Source organism: Brachyistius frenatus, unplaced genomic scaffold (assembly GCF_029030835.1).
Source record: "Brachyistius frenatus isolate BFR_SWC_R1_liver_20210118 unplaced genomic scaffold, ASM2903083v1 Contig_124, whole genome shotgun sequence".
NCBI lineage: Eukaryota > Metazoa > Chordata > Actinopteri > Embiotocidae > Brachyistius > Brachyistius frenatus.
This window is the reverse complement of record NW_027210723.1, coordinates 603,845-627,217: the sequence shown is the minus strand read 5'-3', so window position 1 is coordinate 627,217 and position 23,373 is coordinate 603,845. Positions and strand designations below refer to the sequence as shown.

The 23,373-nt window shown below is 37.9% G+C and overlaps 1 protein-coding gene across 1 annotated transcript in view; it reads left to right on the top strand.

The window, feature by feature from the left end:
• The window catches only part of eys (eyes shut homolog), a 138,021-nt gene that overhangs the window by 110,012 nt on the left and 4,636 nt on the right, over nt 1-23,373 (top strand). The window contains exons 42-46 of the mRNA XM_069713923.1: nt 3,849-4,072; nt 14,426-14,598; nt 20,467-20,649; nt 21,663-21,829; nt 22,972-23,116. Coding sequence (XP_069570024.1) covers nt 3,849-4,072; nt 14,426-14,598; nt 20,467-20,649; nt 21,663-21,829; nt 22,972-23,116 — 892 coding nt within the window. The remainder of the gene's footprint in view (nt 1-3,848; nt 4,073-14,425; nt 14,599-20,466; nt 20,650-21,662; nt 21,830-22,971; nt 23,117-23,373) is intronic.

Genomic DNA, 23,373 nt, shown 5'->3' with positions numbered 1-23,373 from the left:
CACACACACACGCACACACACACACACACACACACCCTCCCTCAGTGTGATTTATGGTCTTCTAATTTGAGATGCCAAGATGTTTCTTTTTTCCCCTTTTTTGTTAATAACGCATTAATGACACAAGCATGATCCTTCCTCCAATTAAACACCACGTTGGTGGCAGGTTAACCTTTGCCAGCTTGTGTTAGGGGGTTTAAAGATGTGATTAATGAATGTTTTCTTTTAATAGCACTTAACACCAATTAAATTCAAGTCAGGCTAAACAAAACTTAGTTTGATTTGACAGTTGGGCATTATGCAATTTTATCTAAGTCATATACAGTAGAAAACAAAATAAATCTAAAATGAATCTAAATTTGTTGGAATACAGTAATAAAAGTTGCCCTTGGAAGTAAATGTGTGATTTTGTAAAAAAAAAAATTGACTCGATCTGACATTGTGAACCAAGAGAAGAACTTGAGCGTGGTTTGAAAGTAAAGTTTCTTACATAGCCCGGTTGCAGACCTCAGAAAGATCATGGAGTTAGCTCCTTTCACTTCCAGACTGCTGAGGCTCATCAGATAGCTTAGCAGATGCCGGGGAAACATTGATCACATCTATTTCTAAAGTTGCCACATGTCAAATTATAAGTAATGTAACCCGGATTTCTTGGCCGGTTGTGTTCACCACTCACTCTGGGCTGTGGGTAATAAGTGGGCTATGGATTCTCTTTAAATAACCTTCTTTAACTGACACTAACATGGCAAGACAGTGCGCACCAACTCACAGCAGACTTCCCACTCTACTGCTGCAGGTTACTCAGACACTGTTACACTGACTGTTCGCCATCAAACAGAGGCAGGTAGGAATTCAAATGATTCATAATCAAAGAGCTACTTAAAGTTTATACATATATATATATAAAAACTAAGTAATATAGTGTTAAAGTGATAATAATGATTAAAAAAAAACTGATGCTGCAGTCCCAAAATAGTTTTCTGTCATTTCTCCAACTGAAGTAACTTTCCACAGTATATTGTACAGCTTCATAAGCAATATAAATTAGTATGGTAAACTTAAAGTAACTTAAGGATGTAATATGTGTAGTCACTAAGGTTACAGTAATTATGGGAATATTTGACTGCAGACCAGTGAAACAAGTCATGGCTTGTATCCATGGCAATTTAGGCTGGAAGCCAACATACATCAGCGAAAAGAGTTTTAAAATTTAAATATTTTTTAATTGTTCTTAAATTTTAGATTTTTACTAAAAGGAACATATTGACATATAATAAGGATATAGATGCCTCACTGACTTGTGCTGCCGTCAAATAAAATTCAAAAATGAGCATACGCTGCTTGTGAACTCAGGGCTGTGAGTCCACTTACAAACTCGTGAATATTACATAAGTGGGTCTTTCAAATGGACTCTTCTCATAAACATGGCAAACACACTTGAAGCCACCGTATCAGCCCATCTTCTTCCTGCAGCCCCAGCGGCCCGTGGCTGGTTGTATCACATACAAATACAGTTTAGCTCATTGTAAAAGTATCCAGCCACAGCTGCTTATTTTATGAGAATCTTCTGCTTTGGTAAAGATACTTTCAGGGCCCTTAACTTTGCGGTGACATTGCATACGCGTTCCTGTGAACCCTGTCATCCGTGGCTTTTTATAGGCTTTCAAATGTGAAGCAGTTATATCATTTAAAGCTTGCATTAAGCCAGCCTCCTGAATGACTATTTGATCTAACACCTCAGTGTACCTCCACTGAACACCCCCACTGCAGCTGTCCAACACTTTTCCTGCGGCGCCGTCATGCAGGACGTGGCGAACGTTACACTGGAGGGACATCAAAGACATACATTTTTGCCTGAATGCTCAAACATTGTAATGGCAGATATGAAACTGAAAATGTGGTAATTTGACCTCTTCTTGGTGTTCATCTACGTTTCAACATAACTTTGAAGATGTACAATTTCACTTTATTGAAGAACATGGAAAAATACAATGTAAACCAAAAAGACCCACATAAATAAGATTTTTTTTTTTTTTTTTTTTTTAGATAAAGCATCCCATGTATGCATCCCTGTACACGGACGTTTTTCCCCCTCAAGGACAGAACACCTGGGCATAAGCCGACCGAGTAGTGTACCTAGTTCAATGCCACGAGAAATGCAAAGATTTGCATATAAAGGAAACAAAACAACCGTTTCACAAGCACATGACACAAAACAGGAGAGCCAACTCCTCAGGATAGGACTCACCAGTCCATCTTCAGTTTAAGGACAAAGGACAAACTGGAACAAGTGTCACTAAACAGAGCAGCTAATCTATGATACTTATCAGCCTCTTGCAATAGAGTCCTGAGATCTGCTCCCAGGAAGCTTAATACCCATCCACAATATAGGACCCTAATGGCCCACAGGATGGCCTGGTGGGTCTCACATGTGACCTCAACAACTGTCAAGGTGTTAACTATCTTACAACAAATTAAGAGCCAGGGACTCCCACCCCATCAGTTAGAACTGAAGCCTTCCAAATGAAAAGTGAAACATTTTCAAGAAACTCAAGCTAGTCCAGTTGCCTTTGGATAACACTTGGATTGAACACTACTTGGATGATTGAGAATATTTACACACAGCATCCCATATTCATTTTCTCAACCGCACTTGATGTCATAGAAAATAACTATTGATGCTATCAAGCTTAAACTGGGATAGTGAGGATAGTCAGTACACAAAGTAAATCTCATTTTGGAATGAAGTGAGCCATAGAAATAGGAAATATCTTTGTTTCAGTGTTTAGTGGCCAGCCCAGTACATCTTAATTAAAGTAATCTTCATTATAGAAATTAGTATGAAAATATATTACAAAATACAGTGTAAATGATAGAACTTAATTGCATGATACAGAAAACCTCTTTGTTTTTGGTTTTTATTCTGGAATCCTATTAAAAGAATATGTAGTGCAACTGTGATAAAAGTTGATTTATCTTTCATAAAATTAATCACCATGCATGGTATTTGAATGAAAGTTATTTAAACCTTCTAAATAGAAAGTAGTATTCAATATTCATTTGAACAACCGTAGGTCACCGGGAGAATGAAATATACAATTTTATGCTAATATGGAATGATTTTTTTTTTCTACATTTCTTATGCAGCGCTACATTGGTAGCAGATACAATTATACATGTTAAATTGACCGTTATGGTAGGATACGCTGCAAGTTCACAGAATTTATCTATATTAATTCTACCCAATTACCTTGCACGTCAAGGAAAGCTTGTGGTATTTTTAAGATATTCTACTTCTCTCTCATTGTATTATCATATGGTGTCAGAAGACCTAAAAAAAAAACTTTGTTCAGTTTCTTTTTTGTGTAATTCAATACTATTTTTTAGTCAATCAGTCAATCACACATTTAACATGGAATATAGTATCTCTAAATGCCCATGAACACTCATTTCCCCTCCTATCCTCCATCCTTTCCCATGCAAATTACCAAAAAGAAGGATTGTAGGATTTAAAATAATAAATCTATGCAAACATTTAAAAAGGAAAAAAATACTAACAGTAAAAATAAATAAACAATATTACCATAGTTTCTTGTCTTGAGGATATTTAAACCACATTAGGCCATAGAGTGTAACACTAGCTGATAGTCTAAATCTCTTTTATTCATCGTTAATATAAATTAGCATCCTGTTAATGTTATAATAGAGGTCATATATTACACACTCTGATTTTTAAAACCTGTTTTATAACTGGAAAGCATGCACTCAAGGGGAGGTATGTATTGGAGGATTTAGTGCGATTTACTCAACGGTACCATTGATCACCGGCTTTCTCACGTTTTCTGCAGGGAACCTTTGGACCCATATTTCTCGGGGATGTTTCATCCCACTGGGAGATGCATGACGGGAGTGCGAAAGGAGAGAGGAGATTCATTGGCTGTATCGGGGAACTTCAGGTCAACTCAAAGGAGATTTACCTGGTGGGCGAGGCGGTGAGAGGGAGAAATATCAAGAACTGTGACCCGCCTGTCTGCCAACACCTTCCCTGTCGTAACGGAGGAACTTGTGTCAGGTACTCGGACACCTTTTGCCCTAATTAAATATTGCTTAACCACCTATGAACTTGAAACCCACCAAGAATATAAAATACTGTCTCTAATATACAGTACAGTACTGTACTGTTATAATCATACATGGCACACAAAAGAGGACTCCAGAAATGAGCTGATTAGAAGTAGTGTTACCGGAGGAAGGAGTGTTTACTGGATACGTTTCTGCTGTATAACCTGACGTTTCCTCCTGCCGGTGTGGCTCAATACGAACCAGGACTGTCAGAGCCGCAGTTTATCCACTGTAGGAATATATACATATTCCAGTTTAAATTGTTTTTCCAATCTATGAAAACATGAATGGAGCTGTGCACTGTGTGCTTTGAGCACACACTCAGCCAGTCAGCTAGTGAAATGACAGTTTGGCAGCTGCTTTCCCATAGCGCTGACCATTTCTTAATGCAGAGCTGTTCTCTTGTCAAGCTTATCTTATCTACACTGGACTAATTTCAGTGTGGACCTGCTCGAGGGTAACTGTGCTCAGTAAAATATTGGACTGCGTATAAGCAGACAAATTTTATGAACTGATTATTAATCACATTAAGAAGGAAAAAAATCCTATGAATAATACTCATCACAGCATGAAGCATTTTTTAAGGATGATTTGAATTTGCAATTTCTACTATTTTAAAATTATTATTTTTTTGTCTTCTAGCCAAAATGAACGGCATTATGAAACATTCAAGTGTTGTTGGTGAAGTTTTGAACAGGCGAGTCAGTTACGGTTGCATACCCCTGTATTTCTGCAGAAAACCCATTTATTTTTGAACTATATACAACTTTGCGAGCTGATTAATTTTTCAATGAATAGAATTTGATTTCTTAGTGAGTTTGTAACATAACACCAGTGAAATATACAATACAAAATAAATGTGCAATAGCAGAGGCTCAGGTGAAAAGGAAATTGAGGCTGCACTGGGATGGCCCCTGCTCTCCCGCAGGACAGCAATAGTTCTGTGAACAGTCAGCACATTAGGGGAGGTCAGTTATTTGTTGATCTTCCCCTGGTTTTCTTCAGCTTCCTGCTCAGTTCACCTCCGGCTGACAATTTTAGTTTTCACATTATATGACATTTCATGCAGATAAAGAAATATCTTGGCAAATGTCTGTTTCCACCAGAGGAACTTAATCTAGATCTAAAATTTTAAAGCAGCTGTAATCGATATTTTTACACTATTCATCGTTACATGACTACTTGTATGTGAAAGGCGTACTATATATTGACTAACTAATAGATTACAATTACAATTAAATGTTTCAGATGAAATGGCTAAAGATATTTCACCAACTGTTTTAATTAGCATTGGTAAAAAAAAATATTGGAATCAAAGGTGCTAAGATGGTTTATAGCTACTGTATTTGCATCTTGGTCTGGCTGGTACAACTGTCCCCCCCCCCCCCCTCCCTTCCCCCAAACGATTCTTAGTTTCAGGTGAATTTACACCAATGAAAACATAATTGTGAATATTAGTTAAAAAGAATAAGTAAAAGCAGCAGCTAAATGTCAAGAATGTGAATTTTCTTATTTTAAATAATGGACTACCCTTGAGAAGAGACTCTTTTCACAAATCTTTCTTGATCAATAAATGCAGTAAATAATTAAAGATCATTAATATTTTTTTTTATTTGGAAAACTGATAAATTGACTCCTGTCAATCTGACTCCTGTTACAAGTAAATTTGTATAAGCCATTTAAGCTTTTCTTGACAAAATTTACACCATTTTTGTGAATTTTACAATATTTTCACTTCCCAGTAAAGACAAAGGCAGGCTCTCATGCTGGACTAAATATGTGAGGCTCTGTTCCTTCTTCTTTATCTAGTTTAGCTCATCAGACTGCCATCACACCCCACTTACCAGCAAAACTGCTGGTAAGTAGGGTGTGATTAACTAAGTATGCATTAACTACACATGATGCTCTATCACCTTAGGTAATTGCAGAAATCGTTGCTCTAAATGTGTTCTTCATTGTATTATGACACTATCAATTAACAGTTGCATTTTTTAAACAGGAAATGAATAAGGGCACCATGAATATTGGAATATGAATAGCACTAAGAATACCAATTAGGAGCCAGTGGCATTGTGGTCACATTGGCTTGTCATGTGCGACAGAGTGGGCCAGGCAATTTCAGTTCTCCCCTTGCAAAAGAGTTCACAGAGCTCTGCTCTTTGTGCCAGTTGCCCTGGATTGCACGACCACAACATAATAGGATGAATAAAGATTTTTTTTTTTTTTATCATGGGTTCACTTGGGGTGATTTCAGCGCTGTCCCCTTTTCATGTGGTTGTCTGTTCATTTAGGCATGTAGAAATATCAATATTAAACCTGAGGGGATAATGGCTTGTGGCTGGTGGGTGATACATACATATTAAGTATTTCAGTGACATGAGTGTAAAAAGCCAGGCAATCAGCACCTGAAGACTGTGGCCCTCAGTATCAGCTCTGTGAGGTTGTTATCCATGTCATTTATAAACCTCAGCAGCATGTTGCACAGACAGTTGCCATTAGATTAAATACAGCAGATGGAGATGTTAAAACTGAAATCGTTTCTGAGAGATACATACACATACATACTACATACACATACATGCTATAAGTACTGATCTTTAACAAACAAGGACACTAGACTAAAAGAGAAGAATATATTATATTATCATCAATATCTTTATTTATACAATCAAGACAGCTTGTTATGAGATGCAACATGTCATCATCTCCTGATTGAAAATATATAGGACTGCACAAACCTTACCATGTAATCCACACACAGATGTAGGCTACAGTTGTACTTGTGATTAGTTGTGGTGGGTGCATTTGGAAATTAAGTGACTTGCACCTGAAGCGTCTGCTCCCAGACTGTGAAAGTCCTGCTGGGGTGTCGAGGCTGATAGTATCCCTTTGTGCCTCTGTCGGTGACTGCAATGGATCTATTGTGGGAGCAGGTGGCAACACCCTGCAGGGTGTCTGTGTTTAGGGCAGGGGGGCATAGAATTGAGACCTACTGTCTATTGCACCCAACAAGGTTCAGGTTTTGTTTAGTCTATTTTGTATGAACATGTACATTTTTAAGAGCTTGTTTTGCACTTGTACCAAAGTATGTATTGTATATTCACAGTTTTATTGAGTGTACAGATGTTTATTTTTAGGGGCAACATTTTTGAATCTGTGCATTTCCCTGTTGCTGTTTGTACAGATTTAAGAATTAGGATAATACATGTTAATTAGTGAGATTAAAAAATGCTATTATGTGAATTTAGTTATCTTTGCACAGAGTTAGGTTAGCTGTCTCCTCTTGCCACCAGTCTTTCTGCTAAACTCTTCTGACAGTAGCTTCATATTGTATTTACCTTACAAACATGAAAGCGTTATCAATCATCTCATTTAACATGTGGCAAGTAAGCGAATAAGAATATATTTCCCAAAATGTCAAACAACTTATTTAAGGTGAATTGCGAACTTGCTCGCTGTACAGTTGATGAGAGCTGATAAGGGAATTGAGAGTGACCCAAAACCCTAAATTTGTTGGCCATAAAACCCAAAACTGATTTAGCTGAAAGGCACTGAACGTAGGGTAACTGCAGCCTCGGACAATAATTCTCTGTGGGTCTGTCACTTGGAGGGACACCTTTCTCATAAACGTCTTGATTTATTATATATAAAGATATTGATTACAGCTGCTTTAGTGTTTTCATCAGAACGTGAGCTTGTGGGATCTCATTGAAGTAAAAGAAAACAGATTGATACACAGATAAAGATATAAATAGATCCACCTCTGTTACTGAGTAGGGGACAGACATACAGTATATTCACACTCAGAGTGGAGATCTTTTTTTTTTTTTTTTGCTAATTGGCTGCAGTAGAGAAGGCACCTTACTCGTTCGGTGATGGTCCAGCTTCCATGGCACACAACCCTCCACTTAACGGTGAATGCTCCATTTCACTGGCTGCAGGTGTTCTTCACGAAGAAACTGAAGCCAATTTGATCTTAATCAGAGTTCCAGCTATACTAGTTTCAAATAACTCAAGGCCTGAGAAACAATTATTTTAATTCACCATGAGAAACAAACACAGCTACCATCCTGTGTGCAGTTGCAGTCCCTGAAGAATATTTCCTGAGAAAACTTGCTCATTACGGAGTTTATTGCATTTGTGTCTTTGAATTTTGGAGGACAAGCACATTCAAAACAACTGTGAGAGGGTGTTTTTTTAGCCAAATGATATTTAAAAGTTATTTTTACATGTATACATTTGCTTGGCTAAAAAATGAGTCTCTGTGTGACCTTGACATACTTAGAAGTAACTGATAATAATGACATTATTATTAAAATGTGGACAAGTTGCACACAACTCAATAAAGAAACCTGCAGAAACAGTCCATATGTCTGCAAGTTTTCTAATAGTTACAGCCAGATTTTTGTATTTAGACCTCTGACTCCAATGACATACAACGGAAAGAGATTTAATCGTGGTGTGTCTATTTCTGTGAATTTTTTAAGTATTGGGTTGGCCATTACTTTCTTGTTATCAACTGAATTAATTAATTAAGAACAAAAACAAGAATGTGTTAATTAGTTTCTCAGTACTTTCTGACTCTTGCCTGTGGCATGCCAAGCCCAGTGGTTCTGATTGAAAGTCTCTCTTTTAAAAATGGGCCACAAAAAAGTTGTAGTTTTTTGTAAAAGGATAAGAAAGTTACCGGTACTGACGTTTTAGCAGATGCTACTGAAGCAGGAATATATTTGTTGTTGACTGTGGACAGATTTGGTGCTCCAGTGGCACAAGTATTTACAGCAGCCAGACAGAACATGTGGGATTGATTTAAAATAATCTGCAATGGCCATGTTCATTGTAATATACATGCCACGCATGATGCAGGTCACTGATGTGTATTTTGACAAGAATATAAAACTATATTTTGGGAGGATTGGAAAAAGTAGAAGTTGTCATATTTTAGGACAAAATAATTACATGTTCATGGTATTGTATTTAGTTTTTAAAGGGAGAGAGTGCCAGTGTAATGGTCTTCGCTGCAGTGTTAGCCTTAATTTTGCTCGACTAGCCACGTGTTTTGAAGTCTGTTTATTGTGAGTCTCTCAGAGATAGTCAACGGTCAAACTTATTCCTTAGCTAAGTTTGACCTGCAGGGGTTTTAATGGCTCGTCTAACATGTTGCTTCGTCGGAGGAGGCAATGTATTTACTGCAGAAATGAAGCAGGGAGAAAATCTGCCAAACAGACAGGAATTATGGCTGCTACGGATGATGAGTTCAAAAAGACAGTCTGAAAAAAGCTAACTGTCAGAGAAAATCACATTGAGAGCTTGACAGGAGACAGTGTGAGGAAGTGACTGATAGATAAGATACACAAATGTGGGTTTTACACACAGGTGTATCTTATTTTTCACCGATACAAGGAAAAACAGCTTCATTAGGACTCTTTTCTCCTTGGATTAATGCTATCCCAGGAAAACTTTCCCATCATGCCAAAAGAAAAAAAGGTTGATTATGCCCACTTGCAATATATGCACTAAAAAGGGTGATCCATTACTTCTTAGTTGGTTTGTACTTCTAGGGTAATTAATGAGGTAGTCTGGCTTTTTTTATTTAAATTTGTCTATTTTTATAACTTGTTTGGATAAAACTTCTACAAAACTAAACCTAAAACTAAATTTTATGTTCAAATTCATCTTGCCTGAGACAGTCGGGAGCTCATCTTCCGAAAAGCTTGAGAAACCACATATGTTATACATTGTATACCGCGGTGTACTGTTGGGAAGATATTTTGGCATGGAAAAGTAGATATTTCCCAAGGGTAGTATACTGAAGAGGGTTTGATTTTGGAATTTTGTTTAACTGTATGTTAGTTTGTAATGATATCTTAAAATGAATTAGTAGACAAAACTGCACCTTGTAAACATTATAAAATGTAAAAGACTTGGTAATTTTTTGTAATCAGTACAGTGCAAGTCTTCTTTTTTTTTTTTTTTTTACTGCAATATAAGCATCCAAATCAGAGATGAGGCACAAAAAAATTATTCTGTGATGGTGAGAAAACAAAACACAAGAGTAATTAGACTTGATGGAACCAATCAAAGACTAGAGCTGATTAAGTAAATGTGTCATGTGTGTGCAGGCAGATGTTCATGAAGCCATCCTATGCAGGTGGCTTTTTCTGAAAACATGTGTTCCCCAGTTTTTCACTCACGGGTCTACAACACACAGTTTGTTTGAGTCACAGCATCTCTGATGCACATGTTAAAATATAAGCTTCTTGTCTTATTGTTAATTGATCGGCTGTTTGTCAGCGTAACAAGTTAGAGGTTGGTGGGACTTTTAAGAGTCACTCACCTGTCATTTGAAATGTGGGTCTGTAGTCGATTTGTCACCTGTTCAGTTAAGAGTGTGGTGTTTGTCGAAATACAAAGACAGTCTCAGTTGAAACATCTGCAGTGGAGAGCACATTGTCTGGCACACGGTCCTTACTCCTTTATGTCCTGTATCTGAGTTTTATTGAACGTCGAACAAGTAGCTGCTGGTTAAAGAGTTATTTGCTCATCAGAAATACAGATATGTCAAGAAATCTTGATATATGTAACACAACTTTATTTCTGAGAAATGGAGGAAGTGCATTCAGTTTATTAAAGGACAATATTCTGAGTTATACGAAATATTTTTTATTTTCAGATCCTGTGTCAGGAGTTTAGAAATATATAATGAAACTTGACTAAATACACTGGCATATTTAAAAAGCATGGAGTTTAAAACATGCCGATATACTTTAAAAAGTATCAAAGAAAAGCACAGCTTTCTGCTGAGTGCACTGTGTTCTAGGTTGGACCGGAGAAATATTGACTGATCCCAAGAGAAAAGTTCCCTCACGCTTTATACCCCCTCCCTATAAGGATTTTATTTCAAAGAATCCTCTTTGTATGCGTTTCTATGGCAGTATATTTCAAAAGACTCTGTGATGGAGACTTAACAGACATCACCCTTCTTCACCGCCAAGGAAATGTTTGCAAGGGTGCCTGGAAGAGGTCAGAGAAATGTTGAACAGTCATCTGCTCAAACATGAGTCTGAGTACGTCAGGTGAATGCCATGTTTAAATTTCTCTTCAACCCTTTGCTCATAATAAAATTCAAATTATAAATAATTGAGTGAGGGACAAGTCGCCTTTTAAATTATTTTCCCTCCCACCCACAAAGAATCATAGTGTCTGTAGTATAAAGTGTCCAATTGGCTCTTTATAATGCTGGAAAGCAAATGGCATTTCAGTACCAAAGCAGTTCGTCTCTATAAATAATATCTGCTAAACCCAGTGGTCCTTTCTATTTTAACAAAGGCTGAAGTGGGCTAAATGCTTTCATCCAGAGAACTGAAGACTTCATGGCAGTTAAGCTTCATCAGTACATTACTGAAGAAGTGTATTTGCATACCAACAAGCACTTGAAAAGAAGTGGTCTGTAAATAACTTACAAGGAATGAAATTTGAGAAATACATGTGGCTGCACAGCTTATTGTTCTAGTTGACAGGGATATCATAAGATAACCGGTCAATTATTCATCATTTTATCTGGTATTTATTATATTAAAAATGTATGTCTTCTTTAATAATTTATGTGCTATGTGCCATAGCGGCGCTGTTTTGAATGGCGTCAGATATAATTAACATTTTCAAATTAGCATGCAAACATTTCTACAATTTGGTAATCAAAGTGATTGCCTCGGGCAAATTAAAATAACCTTTTGTCACCCCACACGTCATGTTTGCGATTAAGCCAATTGAAACTCAAGTGTTTTCGACCATGTTCTTTCCCCTGCTCTGTCTACTCTTTACCTTTGTGGAGGCAAAAATATCTGCTGCCTGTTTTTACTGCTTATACACAAGTCATTCAATAATTCATTTTAATGGTTTATATTCCCTTAAACAGGTTAACTCTTTGCTTTATTGTTTCTTTAATGCTTTTAAGGAGCAACATTTTCTCTAAAAAAAAAGGCAAAAGGATGTCTTCACACAACTGATTTTTCCCTTTCCGTTTAATTGTGAGCTGCTTTCAGTGCAAGAGAATTATTGTTTACTCAGAGAGGGTAGTGAATTGTTTTGTGGTCAATATTCTTTTATATACAAATATGTAACTAGATAAATACATCCTCAACTAAGCCACAAAACTCCACATAAATGGAAGTTTAGGATTTATTTTGGCAGGAAATACATGTGGGGATGTCATAACTTTAAGCGTTTACATCAACGAGAGGATTGAATTTAATTTGTTTACCTGTCCTACTAGCTATTTTCTATACTCTCTTTTCCTGTTCAGAGCTGTGGAGTGCTGAATCCTAGTCTATCCCAGAAGAACACAAAGACAGACAAACATATTTACACCTACACTTACTTGCCACTTCATTAGGTACATTCAGTCAACTGCTCATTAAAGCAAATATTTCATTAGTCAAAAATTGTCCGAAACGCAACACAATTAGGCACGTATGGACATCATGGTCAAAAAGATCTGCTGAAGTTGAAACTAAGAATCAGAATGGGGAGGAAAGGTGTCTCGGGTTTGGAGAGATTTGGCTGAAATTTTAAAACCATCCAGTGAGCAGTGGTGTTCTTGGTAAAAAGAAAAGCCTTATTAATAAGCAGAGGCCAGAGAAGAATGCCCAGACTGGTTCAAGCTGACAGAGGCAAAAGTAACTCAAGTAACCCTTCGTTACATGTAAGGTCTGCAGAAGAGCATCTCACAGCACATCAAACCTTCAGGCAGATGGCCAACGGCAGGGTTGAGCATCATTTGAATGCAGCCTACCTGGGTATTGTTGGTGACCATGTCCATCCCTTGATGACCACAGCAGGATAACCTGCCATGTCACAAAGCGGATATCATCTGGTTACTTAAAAATCACAATGAGTTCACTGTATTCAAACGGCCTCCACAGCCAGCAGATCTCAATCCAATAGCGCATCATTGGGATGTGGGAGAAATGGAGATCCGCATTATGACAGTGCTGCCTCCAAATCTGCAGCAACAATGTGATGCTATCATGTCAATATAGATCAAAATCTCTGAGGAATGTTTCTAGCGCCTCATTAAATCTATGCAACGAAGAATGAAGGCAGTTCTGAAGGCAAAAGGGGGTCCAACCTGGTGCTGGTTGGCGCACTTAATAAAGTGGCCAGTGAGTGTAAACTCCCTCTGAGTAATTCAGGATCTACACTTCAAAGAACCTGTATGTTTTTTGACTGTGGGGAGAAACTGACACTTCTGGAGAAAAACCCAGTCTTTGGGTGTCACCAAGATTTTAACACGAACAAGTGCTATTGCAAGAGACAAATTAGCATCACTCACAGCACCAAATCAACACGGCTACACCAGGAGGTGCAGTGCCATTAAATATTTGATTCTTCCTCTTGCAGTTTGACAAAGACTTTAAAAAGAACAAAGCCTCTTCTGTTCAGTGTATGACATTTTCCATCTTTGACTGCTATTTTAAAAATAATGGTCACTTGGCAGCGGCAGTCTGCAGCTGTATATCATATCTGCCTTAAAAAGTCTTGAAGTTGAGCAGCAAGTACAAAATCATGCACTAGAAATTTTTGCATCATACAGCATTCTTTTGTATCTCAATGTCATATTTAACAATGTTCAACTTTGATGACAGAATGTAAATATTTCATTTCCAAAAGCCATTTTCTCAAGGAGCAAAATAGATCCTTCAGTGCTGCTGCTCAAAACGCATTATTAATTTATAGATATGAAACCCCACCAATGCTTCCTCTAGCTGATATTTTACCTTTCAGAGTTGTGCACATCTTAGAGCATTTCATAAAGTCCCTGTCTGGATATCACTTTGCATGCTAGATCACCCTCCTCTTCTTGCCAAGGGAGGATGCACACGCATAGGAATCGAGGAAATAAGACATACAAAATCTTGTACAAATTCCGGTTATACGTTTTCTGACATGCTACTAATCATCTGCTTTCTGCTGTTGTTTTTCAGTGCGTTTGCCTTCACCAAAAGATTTTTGAAGTAACGTCTGCCTCAGCTGTAGCTTCTAAGATGAATAAATCTACAACAGGATTCATAGTTTTCTCCACCACTATCTGTACAGTCACTCACATTGTGTCTCAGCAAATCTCATACATCAAAAGTATTCCGTCAGGCCGGACACATTATATTTACTCTGAACATCTTTTCAAATCAGGCAGCTGTTTTAGCCTCACTCCTCTCCTTGTGTGTTCTGTAAGCAGCTGTGCAAGCATTACGTTTATTTGTCCATTTTCACCGTTGGCTTCGTGATGTCTCTACACATGTAGTGGTGCCGAGGACTGGTTCTGCGAATGCCCCCAACTATACACAGGCCGGCTGTGCCAACTCTCCGCCTGCGAGCGCAACCCCTGCAGTCATGGAGCCACGTGCATCCCAAAGTCACCATTGGAGGCTGTTTGTCTCTGCCCCTACGGAAGACAGGGTCTACTGTGCGACCAACGTGAGTGTTGCACAAAACATCTTCACACAGAACAATCCAGTGCAGATTTAACAGCTTTAATAAGAGACTGATCTGAAAACAGTTAGTGAATGAGAGCCTTGAGCAGCTGGTAAAATCAGATTCTGTGTTTAAATAAAGGGATTAATGAAACTAAATTCTGCTGAAAAAGGCAGAAATCTATTCCTCCAGCAACGGAGTCAAATAATCAAAGCAAAACTTGTGGCTGCTTCGCTGAATATTCCAAAATAGTTTGTAAGAAAAGTTTATAAGATCTATAATTTCAGCAGTGTGAATCAGAATTTTTTTTTCTTAACATGCCAGGCTTTGGCTGTACCTTAGCGAGGTGTTACCAGAACTGTTAATAGTATTAATGATTTCTTCTATTGTTTACAGTAGAAACAAAAAGACTTAGGGCATTATTTTCAAAGCGGTGTAAAGCTGGTCGGATTCAAACGTATTTGCAATTGGTACCAGCAATTTTCTTCGCACTTGCAAAGTTGTTATTTTCATGGCTGAAAATGTACTCGCCTGCACCAAGAAGGGTGGAATGGCACAAAAGGGGTGTGCCGTTAAAGACGTGCTCGTGCAGTGCAATTATGGTGGCAATCTTAAGGGGAATTCACGCTGGCGTTTCCGTCAGTTGAAACCAGGTCTAATTGCAATGCAGACTACCGAGGGCTATTTTTGTGGGACACATGAACAGACCTATCCAAAATCCCACAGACAGGTTTGTGGATGTCCTACGTATTTAATCTCACTTACATAATTAATTAAAACAGCCTTTAATGCAACCTTCCAATTCAGTTAATCATATAAAGATTAAACGGACTCTTTTCTATTAAATTTGATGTGAATCAGGTAGTTGGCCCGTGTCATGACGCAGCAGCTAATCTCAGCCATAAAATATAAAAGGCAACTCAGGTTAAGAACAAATTAATTGCACTTAAATTACACATAAGGGAGTAACAATTCAAAGGCCTTTTTATCTACTCATCTAGTTTATTAATCTAGCCAGCTGTGCAAGAACTCGGAGTATGACACTGCGTCATTTACACACAAAAAGTTCAGGACAATTTAGTAATGCAAGCCTAGGTCATTTAATTAATGATTGGAAAGTAAATTAGGCAAACTCAAAGCTCCCGATGCAGTTTAATTATTAACACCACAACATAAGTAACTTTTGGAGAACATTGCTCTTTATCAGTATTGTTAATAAATGAATTGCATTGGGAGCTTTAGGTATGTTTCATTTACCTACGCTCACTCCTCAGCATCATTCCAGCACCTGATTTCAGTATATTGGATGAGTGTTCCACAATCTCCGGATCAAAATTTATACTTGCCCAATAATAATTCTGACTATACAAGGTAATTTGTGCTTAGTACTATTTTTTAAATGCTAGCATGCTCACATGCTAAAGTAAGATGGTGAATATGGTACCTGCTGAACATTGCAATAATACCATTTTCACTGTTTGCATGTCCGTAGCTCAAAGCGCAACATTACCTGCAGGCACCGAGAGCTAACGTGTAAAGTAGTCTTATTTGTTCACACCAAAGTTTGGCACGTTCTATTACTATATTGCTGCAGAATTACCTAGAAATGATAACAAATAATAACTTTTTATACTGTAATGTTTCATGTGAAGTTTTATGTGCTTAGTTTCCAAGCAGTAATGCCATAAAGAACAGGGCTTCACAGGTCTGGGTCCTCAGAAACAAAAGGTTTTGCTTGACTAAACTGACTGTAGCAGCAGCAGGGTGCTTGGCATATAAGTGGCTCAGCCATGCCACAGCCCCTGTCAGAATCTCAGCACCCACATGCCAAACAGAGAAATCTAACCTTCCAGTTTCACACTAAGTACATGGCTGACATTTGAATTTTAATCCTGATAACATCAGATAAGATCAGAGTTAAAACTGATCACTCCTGAGGTCCCCTGCCTCCTGGGGCTTTTTTTTTTTGTACTTGGTACTTGTTGCACTTTTCTTGTGGTGCCATAAGCAAAACACTAACAGTAATAGCATAGTAGCCTGGTTGTATTTTTTTTTCTCTGTTTAAGAAAAAGCTTAAGTTGTTTGTCTACCAGGGCAGATGAAAGAGCAATATGATTTTTTTTTTAAAATGTAATATTTTCAGTTCTTGGTTCCAATGTGCACTTTAATAGATAAGGTGGTCTGTGAACAAGCAGGAAATGCAGGAAAGGGAAGACTGGGAAGAGATGCTGGAATGCCTCGAGAGTTGAGCTCATGAAACATTAATGAATATTTAAGATGTCTTCACTCAGAAATATTAATAACCTACCTTTGCACACAAGTTGGCCATACCTCCTGCTAAAGAAAAAAGAAATGAATCGAGGAAAAAACAATATACTGCATTTGAAATATACATACAATATACTCTTGGTATAGCACAACTTCTTCCAGACTTTCTTTCATGTAGCCATAGTGTCTGTCTTAAATATGAGTGTAGTTTTGAAATCCTCAAGCCAGTGGTTGTGACTGTCATTTTAATTTCAAATGTGTCCAGTCAGGGGAGGATGTGTGATAGGTCTGAAAGCACAAAGCAAGAAAAACGTATCAAGAAAAATAAACCTGACACTGGTTTGACATCGTCACGCAATGAAAACAACCAATTGTAGACATGCAGTTACATAATGCAGTCTATTTTTAGTGCATTATAATTTGCAGTCGTATTTACAAAGTTTGTGCATCCCTGGTCAAATTACATACAGACAGTAAATAAACGAGACTTTCATCAAATGTTAATGCTCTGTTACTTTTAACCAGCTAGCAATCTTTCTTTTGTTGATGGAGGAAACTCTTTCTTGCAGCTCATCAGGTTCTGAGATATTTTTATGCTGTTTTTCCACGCACAGTATGTTTAAAAATCTACCCACCGATTTTCACTGATGTGCAAGTCAGGAGACTGTGATGGCCATTCAAAGATTTTCAGCTTGAGTTCATGGTGGATTTGGAGGGCTGCTTTGTTGTCGATCGTTGTCCTGTTGTAGAAGCAAGCGTCTTTTCAGTTTCACTTTCATCAGAACTGGCTGATATTTAGTGGAATCCTTTCTTCCCTCTATCCGTGCACTGTTTGCCAGTGGCTGCCACACAAGCCCAAAGCAGAATATTTATATCAGCATGATATTTACATCCTGCTTAACAGTAGGCAAGGTGTTGTTTTTTTCATCTGATGCTGCTCCCTTTTCTTCAAACATATCTTTGGTGATTTTAACCAGAGTTCATTTTTAACTTCATCTTTTCACAGAACTTGTTTCCAATACCACTCTGTCTTATCCAGATGTTGCTTTGCGTACATTAGACCCTGACTTTTGCGTTGATGTTGCTGTGAAGGTTTCTTTCCGATGACTCGTTCATGTAGACCCTGCTCGTGCATCAACACTGCACAGCATCTGCTAAACCTTTCCACAGATTTACTGCATTCATATGAGGATTTTTGGCTTTATCTTTCTACCCTGCAGATGTGCAGTTTTATCTTAAAGTTTTGCAGATCTTGTCTTGACTTCTAAAGTTTCCTTTAACTGCCATTTCTTAATGACATTTCAGACAGTGGAAATTGCAAGCCAGAAGCGCTTTGATATCTTTTTATAGCCTTCCGTGACTTCCGAGGCATCAATTAGCTTCATTTTCAGATTCTCAGTCAGTGGCTTAGAGCATGGTTGTTGAGTGTTACCACAAGGTTTGAAGTGTCAGAGCATGTATCAGCACAGGCGTTGTTATCAGCTGACAATTATGAATTTGTGCCTTAGAAGTCCAAATGAGTCCATTAATGTCTAACAAGAAGGAAGTTCTGAGACTTTACAAATAGAAGAGTGCCCCAGACTTTCGCACACACCCTAAATAATGCTTAACTATTTACATTCAAAAACAAACAAACAAACAAACAAAAAAAAACGTACATTCACATTTGAAGATGGACAATATTTTAATGTCTGTTTTCAGCAGGGGTTACAGTGCTTTACTTCTTTCTTTTTTTAAAAAAAAAAAGCTCAACAAAATCTGTAATTTACTCAGGGGTGCCTTCATTTGTGCATTTTATACAATCGGTTTTCAAGGGCTTCAGTGTTTGTGCTTAAACATTGAGCAGCATTGTTTTGGCCGTTAGTGCTTTAGCTTAGTATTGATTCGGTGAAGCTTTTATAAACGTTTCATAGTTCTGAGATTGAAAATATCTATGAGTATACTTTACACAGTATCTGTATTTAACTGAGGAGAAGTGTTGTTTTCCCAGCTTCTCTTTAATTGCCAAGATGCACACAGTATATACATGCAGTTTTATGTCAGAATTCATTTCACAACCCGGTGCTGTATGTCACTCTGTTTTTCTCCAGATGCTCTTGTCAGTTTGCACCACATTACACAAATACACAGCAAAGTGGAAATGCTCTGTAATGTTATTAGACAGAGTGTGGTGCTATAATCCATAGATGGATGCATTTCATGGAGGCAATCCATAAGCCTCTTTGTTAATAATCTGCTCAGTAACGACTCGTTACATTCACCAGCACTTAGACGGGGAGTTTTACTTGAATAATTACGTGGGGTGGACGCAAAATCAACAGCATATGCAAAATCAAATTAAATGCAACTGTTGTTCTAATTTTGTGAAGTTGTCCGGTTCTGTTTTAGTCCCTTTTCTCTATAATCTTCCCATCTACAAAAATAGTGTCACAAAACTTGACAGTTTAATAAAACTTAATTTAGCAACGTTATAAACTGTGACCTTAGAAGTAAAGACTTTTTCAACACTTCTGTGACATGTTGAACAATATAACTCAGGAATTAAAGCAAAGCTGTTTCTGGTTTAAATAGATAAATCAAATGGATTATATGTTTATTTCTACATATATAAATATTAGATTTTAAAAGGCACTTAAAGTAAGTTTTATGAATTAATCAGTTTCAATAAAATCCTGATTAGATTATGTTAACAGGTTTTAAGTAATTTGAATATTTCAGTCTACAAAAGGTCTGATACTTCATTGCTTTCACAGTAGACACAAGGTTGTTGATGTTGTGTATGTGGTCTGAATGAGGTCAAAGAACTTTGCTGTTATTACAGAGCTAAAAAGTCATCATGTATAAGATCAAATCAAAAAGCTGCAGCTGTTTATCAATGTGGCTATTCAATGAAGCAGTAGGCAAATACAGCTCTAGCAGGCTCGAGATGATAGCAGAAGCATTTGCAGCTTTATTAATAATTTATCAGCCAAACAGAGCTGAGGGCAGTCACACAGGGGTGTTCTGAACCCCTCCTAGCCATCGCCTGTGGCTGCAGAGGAATATGCAAGATGTTTCCCGTGACAAAGAGCGGTTTTGTGTTTGAATCCTCACTACTATAAAGAAAAACAAACAAAATATAGCTGCGTGTAATTTTCAATGAGCGTGGGCAAATTTCCATCGAGTCCCCTGTGTGAAATCAAGTAGATGGGTACGCTGAGATGGAATACAAGAGAGAGCATTATTGAGTCAACCATGTGTTCTGAATAAGTAAACTTGAGATCGTAATTGAATATCATTGGGATTATTGCGCTACCATTGTGAGCATTGGGTATGAAGTGCAGCTTGCCTGCCAGAATCCTTCCTAAACAGCTACTAATGAAAATAAAATAGGACTGAAGAGGTGGTAGTATTTGAAAACAGGTCATCATCTAATAGCATCAGAAGAGAAAATATTTCACCGACCCTTGTTCTGTAATGTGGGGCAATAGTGCCATCTTTTGGTATCCTGTGAGGGAGCTGATGAATCACACCTCTCACTTTAACTAAGACCACTTAACAGACATATGAATATGATCATTTAAATATGTTGTAAATGTTGTTATTTTTTTGTTTTTTTTACAGCCATCAATATAACTCGTGCCAGGTTCAGTGGAAGCGATGAGTTTGGTTACACCTCCTTTGTAGCCTACTCCTCCATCCCGAGCCTCAGTTACTTTTATGAGTTCAAGTTGAAGTTCACACTCGCAAACAATTCATCTGCTGTCAAAGACAACCTCATGCTGTTTGCTGGACATAAAGGACATGGTGAGCTCAATCCTGACATCCACATGGAAATTTACAATTCTAGTGAGATGTCCCCTTTGTTGGATTTTAGTTGTCAAACTTAATCAAATCAGGAGTTCAAAAGAAACTAAATGTTGGGGATGGTAATGTGTTATCTAATAGATTTCCACTCTCCTCTGAGATACTCTTATCAAGACAGTTCCCCAAGGAGTTTCTTTCTCTGCAGATTGTGAGACATTAATAATGAGTTTTTCCACAGTTGAACTTTTAGTTGATTTCCAGCTAAATTATTCATGTTCCTGGCTTTCAAAAGGAGCATGTTACTCTCCTAAAACAAACACATGCGCCGAGGTTCTTGAAAGTATTAAAGTTAATTGTATTAAACAGACTTTGAGGTGGAGGTGTGCACTGTCAGCAGCCGTCACATTAAGTTAGGATCTCCTCTCTGTGGGGGCCAGATTTGGTCGCAGGTAACTGCTGTGCCGTTGTCACCAGCATATTTGATCAAAAAAAGAAGAAATAGAAATGAAAAGAAAAACCACAAGATCTCGTGGATCTTCTGCACTTTCTCTTTAGAGAACATTTCATCAAGGTGCAGGCAAAACAAAACAAGAGCAATATGAATAATGAAACACTTGTCAGAGGAGTGAGCAGTTCTGTAAGAATGGTTCACAGGCACAAAATAAGAATAGATGAATATGAACAATTCATATGTTAATTGCTTTAATGAAGTGGCACCTTTGATCTGCACCATCAAGAAATGTAGCCTTCTTAATAATTCAATTGCTGTGATCAAGTTAAATGGAATTAAACATGCAGAAAGGCAAAGTATAACGTTACATAAAAACACATTGTAATCTAAAATTCAACATTAGGCAAACCAATGTATCATTTATTCCAATTGTTTGTTATAGATGTAGTACTGAAAGCAGAACACTTTTTGTTTGAGTTTGTGTTTCAGGGTGTTTAACTGCTTTATTATTATATCTCCTGAGTCTTCTGTACTAATGGCTAACTTTCTGGATATTTTGTAGGCAGTGATGGTGATGACTTCCTCGTTTTGGGACTTCGAAGTGGGAGAGTTTTACACAAATTCAACCTCGGATCAGGGATAGCAGCCATAGTTAGTGATCGACTCAACCACCAGATCAGCATCCACACTGTCACGTTTGGAAGGTCCAAGAAAACAGGATGGCTGAAGGTGAGTGGATGATTAGAAGTGTCTTTTCATTTTTTTTTTTGCAAAAGATGAGAATAACTTTCTATACCTTCATACAGACACAGACACAGTTGGGTGATAACAAAGTAAACCAGCTAGTAAAGTTGCGGACTGCCCTGAGCCATCACAGGAGCTTTAATGCTCCAGACATCATCTTTCTTAAACAGTATTTCCAATCCAAGGGGTTCAGGATTACTGAGCGATACATTTTTAGGAAGTCAACAAATAATTTAAGAGATAAAAAACTGGAAGAAAATCTCATTCTTGTACACAAAATAATTTGTAACAGTTATTTTTTTCAGCATTTTGTTTTTTTCCTGTTAAATCTTCAATGATTTCATGTTTTCAGTCATCCGAAAAGCCTTCATATTAAACAATTCGAGAAGGAGATTTAACTTTTTGGTTAAGCTCAAGTCCACCTATAACCTATGATAAGGTGTCCCGGGTCGACACTGATTGTTTTTTCTTTTTTTTATTCTGGCTCATCTTTACGTACATTAAGTTCCCGTACAACAAAATCCATCTGACCAGATGGAGTAAACAATAGAAAAAGTCCATATAAAGATAAACTGAATGAATAATAGACTAATGGAGAAGTACAGAAAGAAGGGATGTAACAATGACAAACATCATTCTTCTCATTTAATTAGCTTTTCCTCTCGTGTCCAATGGCAGAAAGTTAAGATATACCGTGCACATTGAAACAAACACTGCAGATGTCTGGTATGAGTATTAAAGGCTGGTATGTGGTGCTGTAGCGAGGTGAGAGTTTTCTTGGACCACGTCAGGTTTCTTTCACCAACATTTTCAGGCCGATCATCAGGTCGAACGGGATGTTTGCGTCATCTGAAATGCGGTTGAAAGGTCAGCGGGTAGTGGGATGCTATCAAGACAGTAAAAGGTCGCGATCCCTGGCAAATCAGGGCCTCAAGGAGGTCTGTTCACAGGCCACAACGTGGGAGTATAGTCGCCACTATTAAGTGGACACCGACTGAATAAGTGATCAATCCGAGGTCATACATTTTGCCAACTTTGGCAGATTGCTAAATAAATTGTGCTCCCACACTGACGCCTACAGATGTTCGACTCCAGCTTGAATATTGACATTTTGCTGTCTTTCTCAGGTTGATGGGCAACGTAACAGGACAGGATTGTCTCCTGGACCTCTGGTGGGCCTCAACGTCTTCAACCAGCTCTTTGTGGGAGGATATAATGAATACACCCCTGAACTCCTGCCACTTGGCTCCAGGTTCCGTCAGGGCTTTCAGGGTAGGACTTCTACGTCTTTACTACAACTGCTATCAGCAGTCAGAACATCGGGGCTTGGGAGTTTCTCCCCTCTCTTTGTAAGCAGAAGAGAAACTGTGTAAAGAAAAGGGAGTTAGAGGCTCGGACTGTGTATGAGGCCAGAACAGAGCTCTGAGGTTGATTGTATCTGCGCCCTGTAATCGCTTCACAACTCATACAGTGCGCTGTGTGTAAATCCATTCCGCTGCTGATAAGTCACTTTAACAAGGGTGCTATCC